Here is a 14683-nt window from a genome sequence, read left to right as displayed (position 1 = left end):
GAAAACAGCGCTACTCGATAACGCTCGCGTTACTCGTGGTTGGCTCGACTCTTCCTTTTTACCCGTGGATATCAGCCGGTTTTATTTTTTCCCGGGTTTTATCAATGCATCTTGTTAGTCGAAACATTACGCCTCAAACATGGCCTCGCCTTTCTATATTTAGAGTTCGGCTCGATGCAAATATTATGTATAAACTGGCATCCAATGAGAGTTTACCGAGGGTGCATGTGCGATGTGATTTAAAATTACCGTACAGGAGGTAACCAAGGTAATAAGCTTCCAAGAATAAAAATGTTTTAACGCATTTCCATCTCTGACCCTGTGGCAGAAAATCCGGAGGGAATTGCTAATCCCGCTTTTCCTAAATAAACCCTTCGGAGTGCTGTTTATTTCCACTTCTCTCCGCTTTCCTCGACACACGTAGACGGGGTAATAAAATAATATTAGCATAAAATATACGTCCGGCACTCTTGGCTTGAAAGACAGCCCTCGCGAGGAGGATTTCGCGGAGTTGCGTGCGGAGTGACGTGGTAAAAATAAATCCTACCTAGGTGCAGATATCTCGCGTTACTTTTTTCCCCTTCCCTCCACCTTCGCCCGAGGAAAGGTGAACGAGGGAGGGGAAGATAAAAAGGTAAAACGACGGATGTATTATTTTTCTTTCTTCTACCGAGGAAGCGGCGAGATCTTGGGAAATCCCGAAAGGAAAAAAGGTCGTCAATGTCCATCGGCGAATATCCTCGGCCTTATCGGCCATTATTTATTGTGCCGATAAATAATTAGACAGCGCTCGGTGTAGCCGGTTATTACGCGCTATTATACGTTCACCGACTAGACATACGATGGCCGTTGCAAAACGCCACAATTGCCCCGGTTAAATCAATTGTTTCTGCAACGAGTAATCTCGCGTATGCACTCCGGGGAGGAATGTCTTGCAGATTCGATCACGCTTGCATGGCTTACAATGTTATGCCTGCAAGTGGCACGTTTATGAATGACATGACCGTGAACATGGTCCAAGAAACCAGAGTGGCGAGGCAGGCATTGACACCGTGTTAATAGGGTTCGTTGAGCAACCGCGATAATGCACTTTCTGCATACATTCTCAGTTGAAAGATAAAGTTGGATTGCTTTTTCATAGCACGCCTGTTATCAAGTAAAGGGAAAATATCCATAGATATGCGAACTTTAATGGGGATATGTTGAAACAGTTGGATATTCTCCAGAGAGATGGATTTTAGAAAGAGGACACAAATCAATGAAGAGAAACGAGGAATTCTAAAAGGTCTCTATATTAAACAAACAAGAATAAATAATAAAATAATCGCTCTAACGGAAAATATAACAATACAAAAATAAATAAATATAAGAATAAAACGCTACGTTGGAATAAAACGATACATGAACCGAACGATGAATTAAACAAAATAAAATAGTACAAGAACAAAACGCAAATGACGAATAGTAACAATTAGAGAGAGAGGGGCTTAACTTTTTCTTTTTGGTGTGCGTTATGGAGCAATGTCTGTCAGCAATAAAATAAATCGGCCTTTTATTCGTCCGCCGATTGAAATCCAATGGCCAATATTGGGCCAGGCCTTCTGAAGGAAATAAGGCAACTACTGGCCAGATCGTGCGTCCACGATCTTCCTCAGAACTTGATCACGGGCCTATTATCATGGCAGCTCTTGCAGTTATTATTTTCTTGCTACTTATTATCATGGTAGCTCAGGCAGTCACTTGCTTCTCTCAACGGAACACCTTTGAGCCTCCTGATTCCCTCTCTCTCCATCTCTCTCTATTTCTCCCTCCACCTCTCCCTATACATATATTACTTATTATATAGATACATTAAGAATGACCACTACAATGTATACTGGAGAATGATTTTAGAATTATTTTTCAAAGCGTAAACTCGAACTCCATTTTGGTAGGTCCGACCTTATCGGAGGGTCCACTTAATACCTAGTCAAAGTAATTCGAAGTTACCGTGAAATAGAAGATGAGCTAACACAGACCGTTTAAAAATAACACCGCGCTTCTGGTCCTCCCGATGTTCCGCGGCTTCGCAGTGACCGTCTTCGAGATCTACTGACATTTCAGAGAAAATCCGATCGCGCATTGATTATTGAAATGTACGTGTTAAGGGTATAAGAATAACCCAATTTTACGAAAGAAGTTGGGTACTTAATTCCGGTGAATATATATATTTTTTTAGTAACAACTTTGGGATGGAAAAGAACTTTTTTTAAGGGAAGTAGTTAGCCCGGGACGTTGCTTCGAGTTTCGGTTATTAATTTCTCAAGAGGTACAGGGTTCAAGGATTCTTTCGAAGGATTATATAAAGTGTTCTTTAAATTTAAATGAAATATGCAGGCTGGGACATTTCGTGAAATGTTTTAATTGAGCTAGACATAGATAAAGACGTGGACGAAGGCCACTCGAACGGTTTAAATCACCGTCTGGTCAAGGTTCCTCAAGACGTCCGTTCACCTTGAATTTCCCCCAACCTGCCGAATTTAAGAGACTCTTCGAGCCCCGATTACTTAAGAGTTAATCAAAAATTCACAGAAAAGCTTCAAGATAAACAAGCGAAGGAGCTTTTCCCGGCAAGGGCCTCCGCGATAAAAAGAACTCGTTAAACTCCCCGAGGAGAAATATTGAAATCTCCATACTTCCTTTCCAAAACTTTTCCGGAGGATCAATTAAAGCATTACCAACCCAAGGCACATCGATCTCAAGGCGTAAAATCGACAAAAGCTACCCTAAACACCAAAGTTCCTCAACCCTTCTATTTCCGGAAAGTCGCAGAAATTCCCGCAATCTTCCAAAACGTCGAAAATTCAATTTCCACGTGTCCTTCCCCCCCGTAACTCGAGAAACATCTTCAACATCTCCCTCGCGCCTTTCAAAAGACACGGTTCATAGAAACTCGCGAATACAGACTTCCTGAGATTTCCAATTCCTGTAAGCTTGCAAATAAAACCGAACGACGTGATAAAATCGGTCGTAGAAGTCATCTTTGCAACATCTGAACGGTTTGAGGACTGCCGAGGAGGTCGAGTTTCTCGAAAATATTCGCTCACCTTGGACTTCCGCTTCTCGTATTTCCGTGGAGGGGCCAAGAAATTCGGGGCGAATTTTGGGCCGATTTCGCGACCTCGAGTCGGAAAGTCCCGGGTCCGGTTAGATCGAAACCCGGAAAGCGAGGTCGGCAACTCGGCCGACGATCTTCGACGAGAAAATCGGACCCGAGGAGGAATTCCACCGTCGCTGGCACCGAGACTGCCGGCACTGCGACGCCCGTCGCTCTACGTCGCGACGCCCGAGCCAGTCCTAGGACAATATTAGATTCGGATGCGCGAGAGACGGACCGCCAGACCGGGCGAAAACCAGCGCCGATCATGCGGCACGGGATAAATCGACCGTCTCGGAAGGGATTTCCCTGGAAAATTATTCCGCCAATTTCGGCCCATTATCGCGCGGCATTACGTCGCTCGTGCGAGACGACTCCGGGGGTAATTCATCAGGACGGGGAAATTAGCCGATTATGAAAGGGCCATTATTAACAGCTGAAACATTCGTACGATACCTGGTTAACCCTTTGCATCCCAAAGACGTTTAAATGCGTTCGACGTTTGGTCCAGTATTGCTTGCACACTTTGATAAATTTCGGCCGTATGTTAAAAGGACTCCGTACTCAAAGGGTTAATCCGAGGTACGAAAACCGTACGAAAGTCAACCTATCATGGTACGACGACGACGCGTGCAGAACGACCCCGGAGGTAATTTCTCAGGACGGGGAAATTAGCCGATTATGAAAGGACCCTTATTAACAGCTGAAACGTTCTTCCGATATCTGGTTAATCCAAGGTACGAAAACCGTAAGAAAACCGTACGAAAGTCAACCTGTCATGGTATGACGACGACGCGTGCGAAACAATTCCGGGGATAATTCATCAGGACGGGGAAATTAGCCGATTATGAAAGGACCCTTATTAACAGATGAAACGTTCTTCCGATACCTGGTTAATCCAATGTATGAAAACCGTACGAAAGTCAATCTATCATGGAACGACGACAACGCGTGAGAGATGACTCCGGGGGTAATTCATCAGGACAGGGAAATTACCCGATTATGAAAGGACCATTATTAACAGCTGAAACGTTCATACGATACCTGGTTAATCTAAGGTACGAAAACCGTACGAAAGTCAACCTATCATGGTACGATGACGACGCGTGCGAGACGACTCCGGGGGTAATTCATCAGGACGGGAGAATTTGCCGATTATGAAAGGACCATAATTAACAGCTGAAACGTTCTTACGATACCTGGTTAATCCAAGGTATGAAAACCGTACGAAAGTCAACCTATCGTGGTACGACGACGACGATAATAAGATTTAACGATTCTGAGGGCATGTAAAAATTGAAAATGCAATATCTTCGCGTACATACTATCAATCGAAGTGGGGTAAATTTTAAAAAATTCGTGATCTTTTGCTTGATTTTTTGAGTTGGTCGAACGCTCATTTCTTTTTCTACGGTAATGGAGGGAGCAGATTCTCATTATCTTCACTCCTGAAATTTGGATCCTTGGCGTTAAGTACTCGGTATCGTCTCGGTAAGGCTCAAACGCGCGTTACTAAAAAAATATATATCGCTCATCATTCGACACTACGAGTTTCTTGATATACTCGACAACTGAAACATTCATAATTGCACATTTAGCACCTTAGAGTTAATACATCGAAATGAAAGAAAAACCTTAAACATGCGACGGGTAAAAAGATTATCAGAAGCCTGAAAAGCAGACCATCAGGAATTGGGAACATTTGAAACGGGAATGCCAAATCGTTCCCTTATCCTACGATACCTCGTTAATCTAATTTACTCAGCTACCCAAATTCTCTTATTTAGTATCTAAGAATTAATACGCGTGAAGGAGAAACACATAGATTTTCAGATCTGCGATGGGTTAAATGATTTCCACCGAAGCCTCCGAACTCTTAGAATTTTTAACGAGAAAATCGGAAGGGGCGATGCGACTTTCGTATCTTTCTTTGCAGTGCTCGACGTTAAGATTTATTGTAAGAGGGATAAATACTTAATCAGGCGCCGTCGACAGGTCGATAGCCATCCTTGTGGCGAATACAGAATTCGGGTCAAGAACTCGCAGGTCCGCTATGAACGCGCGCTCGACATTGTCCCGGCGCATAAATGTCGCGATATGTATGCCGGTCATCGTACGTGTGCCGATCACGATATGTATGCCGATCGCGACATGCGTGCCAATCGGACGTTAGAACGCTAGAGCATTAATACCGCATAATTCTAAATGGAAACGAGAAAGATCGTCCGCTTCATTCGAAGCAACATGAATGGAAGAATAAATATATCGACGAATTTATCGCGGCATGATAACACCTCGAGTCGATCGCATTTGCATTTAAATTGCAATTCGCCCGCTTCCGATGTGCATTAGCATGCAATATGCTCCTCGGGTTGTTTTCCCCCCCGAGCTGAATGCACCGCTTTGCGCTCGTTTCACCTTAGGGCATCTCCTGCCATTTATGGGTTTATCGTGCCGGGGGTCAAATTATTAGTCACCTCCTCAATAAAATAACGGTTCTCACGTGAGCACAGCCGATGAACCGTGACGCGATCGACACAGTCTATAGACAAAGTGCCCGAGGATCATGCGCGGGAAAAGTGCACCCTGAGATCGAGGAAAGGATGGAGGGGAATTTCTTTGGGGAAGCCGAACTTCTTCCGGATTCTCACCTAATTACTCTTTGACCCAGCATGTTCATTTTCAGTCTAGAATTTATAATTTCACATCGATCAATCCCATGGATATATATTATTTCTCTTCTTTTCCGATGCATTTCCGAAGGGTGCACCTGTTTCCATGTCTCGTGGAAACTCTCTCGATTAAATTCTACTTCGGATTTTCCCCTAATTACTCTTCGATCCAACGTGTCTTTTCAGCCTGGAATTTCTAATTTCACATCCATTAATCCCGCGGATGTATTTCATTTCTCTTCTTTTTTTCATGCATTTCCGTGGGGTGCACCTGTTTCCACGTCTCGTGGAAACTCTTTCGATTAAATTGGAGGAAAGAAATTGTAGCTCTCGGAAAGGTCGCTCGGATCGATGAAAATACCCGGTATTATAGCTCTTCGATCAGCTGAGTACCATGCGATCGTATTCGAAGCACGTGGTGTCGAAGGAGCGATTCTACAAACGACCCCACGTGGGTGCGGCCTAAGGTGCGGTTGCAGCGACTCCGCCATGCACCATTCCGATTACTAATGCGTACTCTATTTAAGTCGCTTACATGGGACCTCGCACCAAGGTGGCACTAAATCAGAAGTAACGCAACGTGGACTTTTTCGGCCCCCCTTTACTTCCTAGAGAGAGCGTTCATCTTGGACCGTGTCGCTGCGCTCGAGATGAGATTTCATCTCGATGGACTTTTTACATTTTTTTTTTTTTTCTAAGAGTAGTATCGTTCACATAAATGATTTTTACGGCAGGATGCGAGCTTCGAGAAACGGAGGATGAGAGGGATTTATCTTCGACTTCGCGACCAGCCTCCGTTGCCCCACGTCAGCCTGGTGCAGCGCAAAACCGTTTCGACGGTGCACTTAGGGCATTGCATGCATGCCGCGCCTGGAATTAATTAGCGATGATTGCGGCCTGCGCTTGACGTTAATCCCAATGGCCGCCCTTCAGTTGGACAGTGTTCAGACATTTTGCACAGCTTACACGGGACCACCCGTTCCCTCCCACTCGACCGCTCCTCTCCGTACAACGTACGTCCATGGTGTGTACGCTGCACCGGTGCACGGGATGACGACGTCGGTAATTATGGACGATGCGTGACTGTGACAACAAGTTTTTACGAAACATTTTGTCGAGATATTCGAGGGCATAAATTAATTTCGGATAAGATCTGCCATTTAATTCGGTGTAAGGAGCCCTTAGGCCAATTGCACCAATTGCGATTAGTGTGAAGTTCCTCAAGATTAGTTAATCTCTGATTAGTGAAGTCCGTATTCAACAAGAATTAGGTTAATGGAAGATTAATATCCAGGATTAACCATAATCACGTGTTAATTAATTCAAGATAAAGATTTTTAACTCAAATGTTGGCATAACTGGTCCTTATTATGGTCTTTGATATTCGACACTACTTGGGAACGTTTTCAAGAAGAAGTGGAAGGCCTTGGAAGGAGCTGGGAAAATTTAGGAAAAAAATTGGAGATTGAAGAGGAGAAGTAGAGGGGGGGTTCATAGCAGAGCTTGGGGATCAGGACAGATCCTTGACAGTCCTCTCGAGAAGAGGCTGATGGCATTTATCACACTTGACAGAGCGCAGAGCTCGATCTTGGGAGCTCGTCACCGCCGCCATTTTATTCCCCGAGTGTCAAGTACCTTAAAAAGTTATGCAAAAACATCAACAAATAAAGTACTCTCAGTGCCACCGATATATCAAACTACCGCAGATCCTTTAAATCTTCGAAAACCTAGAAAAATAACGCAGACTGGAAATCTGCTCCATTTCCAACATCTCCTAAAAACAGTTCCTTAAGAAGTACCTTAAAAAGTTATGCAAAAACATCAACAAATGAAGTACTCTCTGTGCCACCGATATATCAAACTACCGCAGATCCTTTAAACCTTCGAAAACCCAGAAAAATAACGCAGACTCGAAATCTGCTCCATTTCCAACATCTCCTAAAAACAGTTCCTTAAGAAGTACCTTAAAAAGTTGTGCAAATACTTCAACAAATAAAGTACTCTCTGTGCCCCCGATATATCAAACTACCGCAGATCCTTTAAATCTTCGAAAACCTAGAAAAATAACGCAGACTCGAAATCTGCTCCATTTCCAACATCTCCTAAAAACAGTTCCTTAAAAAGTACCTTAAAAAGTTATGCAAAAACTTCAACAAATAAAGTACTCTCAGTGCCACCGATATATCAAACTACTGCAGATCCTTTAAACCTTCGAAAACCCAGAAAAATAACGCAGACTCGAAATCTGCTCCATTTCCAACATCTCCTAAAAACAGTTCCTTAAAAAGTACCTTAAAAAGTTATGCAAAAACATCAACAAATGAAGTACTCTCTGTGCCACCGATATATCAAACTACCGCAGATCCTTTAAATCTTCGAAAACCCAGAAAAATAAGGCAGACTCGAAATCTGCTGCATTTTCAACATCTCCTAAAAACAATTCAACGGATCCGAAAAATTCCCCTAGCAAAAATAATTTCCATCCACGATATACTTAAAACCAACGCGTCTTTTAGAAAATCTAAGGTACATTGCGCAAGGATCGCTACGGCCTCGTTTTTCTGTCCCGAATATGAAAAGCCATTGCACAACGTACACTCGCGGCGCCTCAAAGTGCATCGTCGGCGCTTTTGAGCGTTGCAAACATCGCTCGTGGAAAGCATTATCTCTTTCGGGCCTTGTCGGGCCTGGATTGACAAGGTCTCGGAGGAGATGCATCGGCGAAGTCACTCGAGTATCTCGTATGTCAATCTTTCCGGGGAGGGCGAGATGCACTCCTCGATGCACGCGCCGACTGCACTCGGCCCGATCCGATTGCATCGGGTTCTCGAATTATTGGCTCGACCTTACGCACACGTGTAATTAGATCGCCCGACGAGACGATTACGTGCGGGATAAGTAATACGTGCTTCGGTGTGTATTCCAGTATTTACATAATACCCCCGATTCGCGGAGGAGCCAGAAATGCGCCGGAATTGCAACGAGGTGCGCGTGCCCGGTGCAACGAGGCGGTGCAACGCCAGCGGCTGCAGTTAAGCCCGAATCTGCATGAGAATCGACCGTGGACAGTAATTGCACCCCTAGCCGAGTTTTCTTACGAATTTCCACGGACAAGTGAAGGGGTTCGCGGTATCGTTGTTAGGTGCAGGGGGTAACGTGGAATAGAAATATCGCGGGAGCAGCGATGCAATTTCCTCCTCTTTCTCATTACCCCAAACAGTTCGTCCTTTTCTGCAGAATTCCTGGACAAAACATCGCACATAAAATCCTGAAAGTCCCTCGACGTCTCATGTACGAGGATCCCACGAATTCCAATTTCGATTTATCCTATCATAAATATTATTGAAAATTATTGAAAAATTGGCCATACGTGAAAATCGTATCTGGGAGTAACACGGCACGGACGGGTGCCCGTTGTCTGGATAAATCGCGTATCCCAGGAAATTAATTTCTGTTACTCTCTATCAATTCCCGGACACAGATAGTACCGACAGTAAAACGAAGAATTTATCAGATCGAAGTAAAAGCGGAGCATATCCAATATATTTCCCGAGGTTCGATTCAATCACACCGTTCCACGAGGAACAGCTCGTTCTCGGAAGAGAGCAAGTTTTACGGGTCGGCATAAAAAATGCGAAATCCTTGGCCGCCACTTTATGGGCAGTAACCAGGAAACTTTACTTTACGAGGGCCGGCTACGATCGGAGGGGGGGCACAGGAAGTGCGGGACGAGACCGGAAGTGTTGTTTGAAGTACGAACCTTGTTGCGGTAAGTGCTCGGCAAGCAAGCCCACTGGGCGTAGCTCATGTGAACCATCCTGGCCAGGCTTCGTTTCCGGATTCCCCTTTATCCTATCGCGAGAACCACGAGATCCCCCAGGTTTCCCCCAGGAACCGGGATTTTTCTTTCGGGACCCGGTCGAGGGAGAAATCTGCCCCGGAGCGCCGCTCCTCGGAATTGTCTTCCTCAAATAGTCGATAATAAAGTCCTTTCTCGAAGGCAAACTTCGCCGCACGGGTTATCAATATCGTTCTCCTTTTTCAGGACATAGACCGTCCCCGGTCAAAAGAAAGCGCTTTTCCCTGGAACTCCACTCAAACCTCTTGAATTGTCGAGCGCAGGCATCACCCCGACTGTTTCTTCTATCTCTTTTTTAATTTTCCTCTTCCCTTTTTCTTTCACTTTCCTCGGATCGATACATGGCTTCGTCTACAGATTTTGATAAGCCGAATCGTTGTTACGGACGAATGAGAATTTCTATTCTATTTTAACCCTTTCGTTACCTTGGACGAGATATCTCGCGACCCAATACCGGCCGATTAACGCTTTTGACGAGATATCTCGCGACCCGATACTGGCCGATCAACGCTTTTGACGAGATATCTCGTCAAAACATAACATAATGCTCAAAACATACCATAAGCGACATAAAAACTCAAAGGCAGAACACAAAATAATTTGTCTACAATGTCAAAATATTAGTGCTAGGAAGCTAGATTATCGTCAAAAGCGTTAATCCGCTACTACCGGGTCGCGAGATATCTCGTCAAAAGCGTTGATAGGCTACTACCGGGTCGCGAGATATCTCGTCAAAAGCGTTAATCGGCCAGTATTGGGTCGCGAGATATCTCGTCCAAGGTAACGAAAGGGTTAACGGGTGGGTTTTCTCCAAGTTCCACGTGGGTTGGGAGGAAATTCAAACGTTTTGATGATTTAGTGATTACGACGGTACGTATCATTTTAACGGAAATATGTCATCCGAGACATGTCTAGCATCGGGAATGCGAGGTCCGACATCATACACGCAGACATATCGAGACTGGTTCTTGTCAGCGATCGATCTCGAAGATCACGTAGCTATGTCACGATCGATAGCTTCCCACGGTGACGCATGTCGGTCGTCAATCCCGATTGCCGATCGCCCTCCAATTCTAGAGTTCGATCCCACCGATCAAATCGATAGGCATCCGTGAGAGACCTGACTCATCCGCCAATTGCGCGATCGAGCTTTAAGACCGGGAGATTAAATGCACTTCGCCGACGCCCGACCTGCGAATTTCAAGGAACAAAGGAATCTACAACCGGGAATTGGCATCGAACATTATTTGCGACTTTGTGGGGGGTAATGTCTAATTTATCGTTTGATCGACGGTCATATGTGCCCATAATTATGAAAGTGGTCTAAGTCATATATTTTTTGTTTCGAAATTACATCGAATTAATTTCGTTTGAAATAATGTGGCGTGAAATAACTGATAAACTCATTTTTTTTTTCAATTTTGACTTAGACCACTTTCATAATTATGAGCACGTATCATAATCGGTCCGATAGCTGTTTCCTCGCGGAGATCGATATCAGCTGTCACTCGCTATGACTATATCCCGACCCGATGGCAAATGCACGGCTCGTGATAGGTGCAATTTATCACCACTCGACTTTACCTGCGATCATTATTCACCTGTATGATCGGAGCCTCGTAAAGCCGTAATTTTTCTCCCCCAGCACCGGCTCATTAATTTCCTGCGATTAATCACCACGAGAACTTGGAGAATCCGAGTCCAACATCGTAGACAACCGATGTACCGCGCTTGTAAACAGTAGCTTTTTCGCGATTCTTATCACCTGTCAATTCGGATCGCTACGTTATCACCGTATCCCCTTCCTCTCGATAACATCAAACGGAGTGACGATATGTTTCCCCGAAAATCGCCTCCCGCGGCTCGAATGATCTGCATTCGATTGCGCACCCTTCAAACGATTTTAATTTGTCACCGATCACTGACTACCTTTCGATATTCGATAATGACGCTTCTCACTCGTCGTTCCGTCAACCTGAGGAAATAACGTTCTGAAATTCTTCGCGAGAAACCGCCACCAGGAGATTTCACATGTAATTTCACCCGCTTTCCAAGGAATTATCGTTTCACCCCCCCGAGGGGTGAGACTTCACTCGCTGTTTATTTCCGCACAGAGTAATCACCGGTCTCGATTTTTTCCGGGATATTGATCCACGCGATTAATTCCAACACTTCGATTTCGAGTAGGTGTCCGCTGTTGCGGTTAGATCCCGACTATCGATCACCGTTCGATCCGTGATCGGAGGGAGCGAACCGATCTCTTCGGCGGGCGGTCGCCTTTTGACTCGTTCCTTATCCGCGATCGTTATCCCCGGGAGGGGATACCGCCAGTATCTACGGTATCGCGAGTATCTACGGTATCGATAGTATCGATAGTCCTTAGGGTCGTAGATCCACTAACTTATGAGTCGACACTCGCGACCGCCTCGCGACGTCGGACCACCGACTCGCGCGAGGAAACGATCGCTACTCGCTGCTCGCTTCTCGCTTCCCGGTGAACAGCCGAGCGGCGAAAGCGGTAATAACTGCCACTGGCCCAAGGAATGACAGCTACGGCTTGTTCCTGCCAGTCGAGTAGCTACACGGAGACTTCAGGGCCGTGCCAAGGGCCCGAGACCGCACGACATTTCCCACGAGTAACCGATACTCCCGGCAGCGCCTTCTGAGTAATGCGACACCCGCAACGGATCCGCAAATTGGCTGCAATTAATATGCAATCATGCCCTTCGTTACATTCCTGATTTTTGTTAGAAACTTTTCCTGCTTTAGAATTTTCTCCACAACTTTTCACAGATGAAAATATTTATTTGGGTCTCACAGAAAACGGCGACGGAGTTAACGCGACACCCGCAACGGATCCGCAAATTGGCTGCAATTAATATGCAATCATGCCCTCCGTTACATTCCTGATTCTTATTCGAAACTTTTCCTGCTTTAGGTTTTTCTTCAGAACTTTTCACAGTGGAAAATATTTATTTGTGTCTCTCAGAAAACAGCGACGGAGTTAACGCGACACCCACAACGGATCCGCAAATTGGCTGCAATTAATATGCAATTATGCCCTTCGTTACATTCCTTATTTTTATTCGAAACTTTCCCTGCTTTAGAATTTTCTTAAGAACTTTTCACAGGTGAAAATATTTATTTGTGTCTCTCAGAAAACGGTAACAGGGTTAACGCGACACCCGCATCGGATCCGCAAATTGGCTGCAATTAATATGCAATCATGCCCTTCGTTACATTCCTGATTTTTGTTAGAAACTTTTCCTGCTTTAGAATTTTCTCTACAACTTTTCATAGATGAAAATATTTATTTGTGTCTCTCAGAAAACGGTAACAGGGTTAACGCGACACCCGCAACGGATCCGCAAATTGGCTGCAATTAATATGCAATCATGCCCTCCGTTACATTCCTGATTCTTATTCGAAACTTTCCCTGCTTTAAAATTTTCCCCAGATCTTTTCACAAGTGAAAATATGTATTCGTATCTCTCAAAAAATGGCGACAGGGTTAACGCGACACCCGCAACGGATCCGCAAAATGACTGCAATTAATATACAATCATGCTTTCCGTTACATTCCTTATTTTTATTCGAAACTTTCCCTGCCCCAGGATTTTTCCCAGATATTTTCACACATGGAAATATTTATTTGTATCCCTTAGACCACGGTGCTTCCTTTTTTATCTTCATATATACCTTCCTCAATTGGCATAATGTATATTGTCGTCAGGTACGTTAAATGAATATGTGGGGAAATGGATGGTATAATACAATTTTTCGAATAATGGTACCACCGGAAATTTGTTTATGTCATTGATATCCAAGTGATCATGTATCGAAAAAGTGTGGAAAGAAAGGAGAAAATCTGTATAGAGGAGACATAGATTTTAAGATGACATTTTCGTGGGAAAGTAATTTCTCTCGGATCACGTCTATGAATCGGTGGCATGTAACCTTCAACTTTTTTATTTAAAATATATAACTGTGTCGCTTTTACGATCCCTACATGAAACGCGAGTGTCAGAAGAGTGCCTCTCTTTGTCGCGAGAAACACAACGCGGCTTTTGTGCTTACGTAACGTGCTTCGGTTCTTTTCAAACGAGCAATGCGCGACGCATCTTCGCTCACTTTTCCCCGATGCGAGGGAATGTACCTAGATAAATGTGACATCACCTAGGAGCGAACACGGTGGTTCGGAATAATGAAGGCGGTTAGCGTCTTTGTACACGTGGCGATATGACGGTTTGACAGGAGCCCCGAGAGGATTACAATACGCGCTGCCAGACCTAGAATTATGGATATGAGTTTAGTTTACCCAGATCGCGAGATGTCCAAAGTTGGTGTTACCCAGCATCCCGAGTGTAACCCTTTCATCCCACGTCCAATCGTACAAACAAACCCACTCTATACGAGACGATTGAAATCAAAGTAATAAAAACTTATCATTTCAAGCGTAACAATACAAGCTCATTTTACCCAATATACTTGAAATCTAAACAATCAATCATTTGTATGTCGAGAATTCCTAGTCCATATCACTCAAATCGTGGAACATGAAAACATCCAATTATCTTTATTCCTGGGATTCTTCGTCCAGTTTTGCAAGCTCATTTCACGCGATATGCGTAAAGTCAGAATAATCAACAATTTTTATTTAATCGTCATATTTTTATCGCCTTATCGCGAACGCAAATCCACGAAGAAAGGGTAAGCCCTGATTATAAAAATCTCATTTTTATCTTTTCATCCATTCCATCCGAAAGGATAATCCACAATGTTTATTTAGTCGTCATATTTTTATCGCGTCATCGCAAACGCAAATCCATAAAGAAAGGGTAAGCCCTAATTCAAAAAATCTCATTTTCATCTTTTCATCCATTCCATCCAAAAGGATAATCCACAATTTTTATTTCATCGTCATATTTTTATCGCCTCACCGTGAACGCAAATCCATGAAGAAACGGTAAGCCCTGATTCAAAAAATCTCATTTTCATCTTTTCATCCATTCCATC

The 14683-nt window shown here is 44.1% G+C and overlaps 1 protein-coding gene across 5 annotated transcripts in view; it reads right to left on the bottom strand.

The window, feature by feature from the left end:
• The window catches only part of LOC105701092 (microtubule-associated protein futsch), a 110833-nt gene that overhangs the window by 59857 nt on the left and 36293 nt on the right, over positions 1 to 14683 (bottom strand). Inside the window, exons 1-2 of one of the 5 annotated variants that reach the window (XM_023432159.1) lie at positions 11597 to 12077; positions 9569 to 10018 (exon numbers count right to left, since the gene is read on the bottom strand). The exons of 3 other annotated variants lie outside the window; for them this stretch is intronic. In XM_023432159.1, the coding sequence (XP_023287927.1) occupies positions 9569 to 9625 (57 nt within the window). In that variant the 5' untranslated portion in view covers positions 9626 to 10018; positions 11597 to 12077. Of the gene's footprint in view, positions 1 to 3086; positions 3285 to 9568; positions 10019 to 11596; positions 12078 to 14683 lie in introns of those variants that run through there. One more of the 5 variants, XM_023432163.1, reaches the window with a different exon arrangement.

Source organism: Orussus abietinus, unplaced genomic scaffold (assembly GCF_000612105.2).
Source record: "Orussus abietinus isolate OABI.00-Male unplaced genomic scaffold, Oabi_2.0 scaffold256, whole genome shotgun sequence".
Classification (NCBI taxonomy): domain Eukaryota; kingdom Metazoa; phylum Arthropoda; class Insecta; order Hymenoptera; family Orussidae; genus Orussus; species Orussus abietinus.
This window is presented reverse-complemented; position numbering and strand designations above follow the sequence as displayed.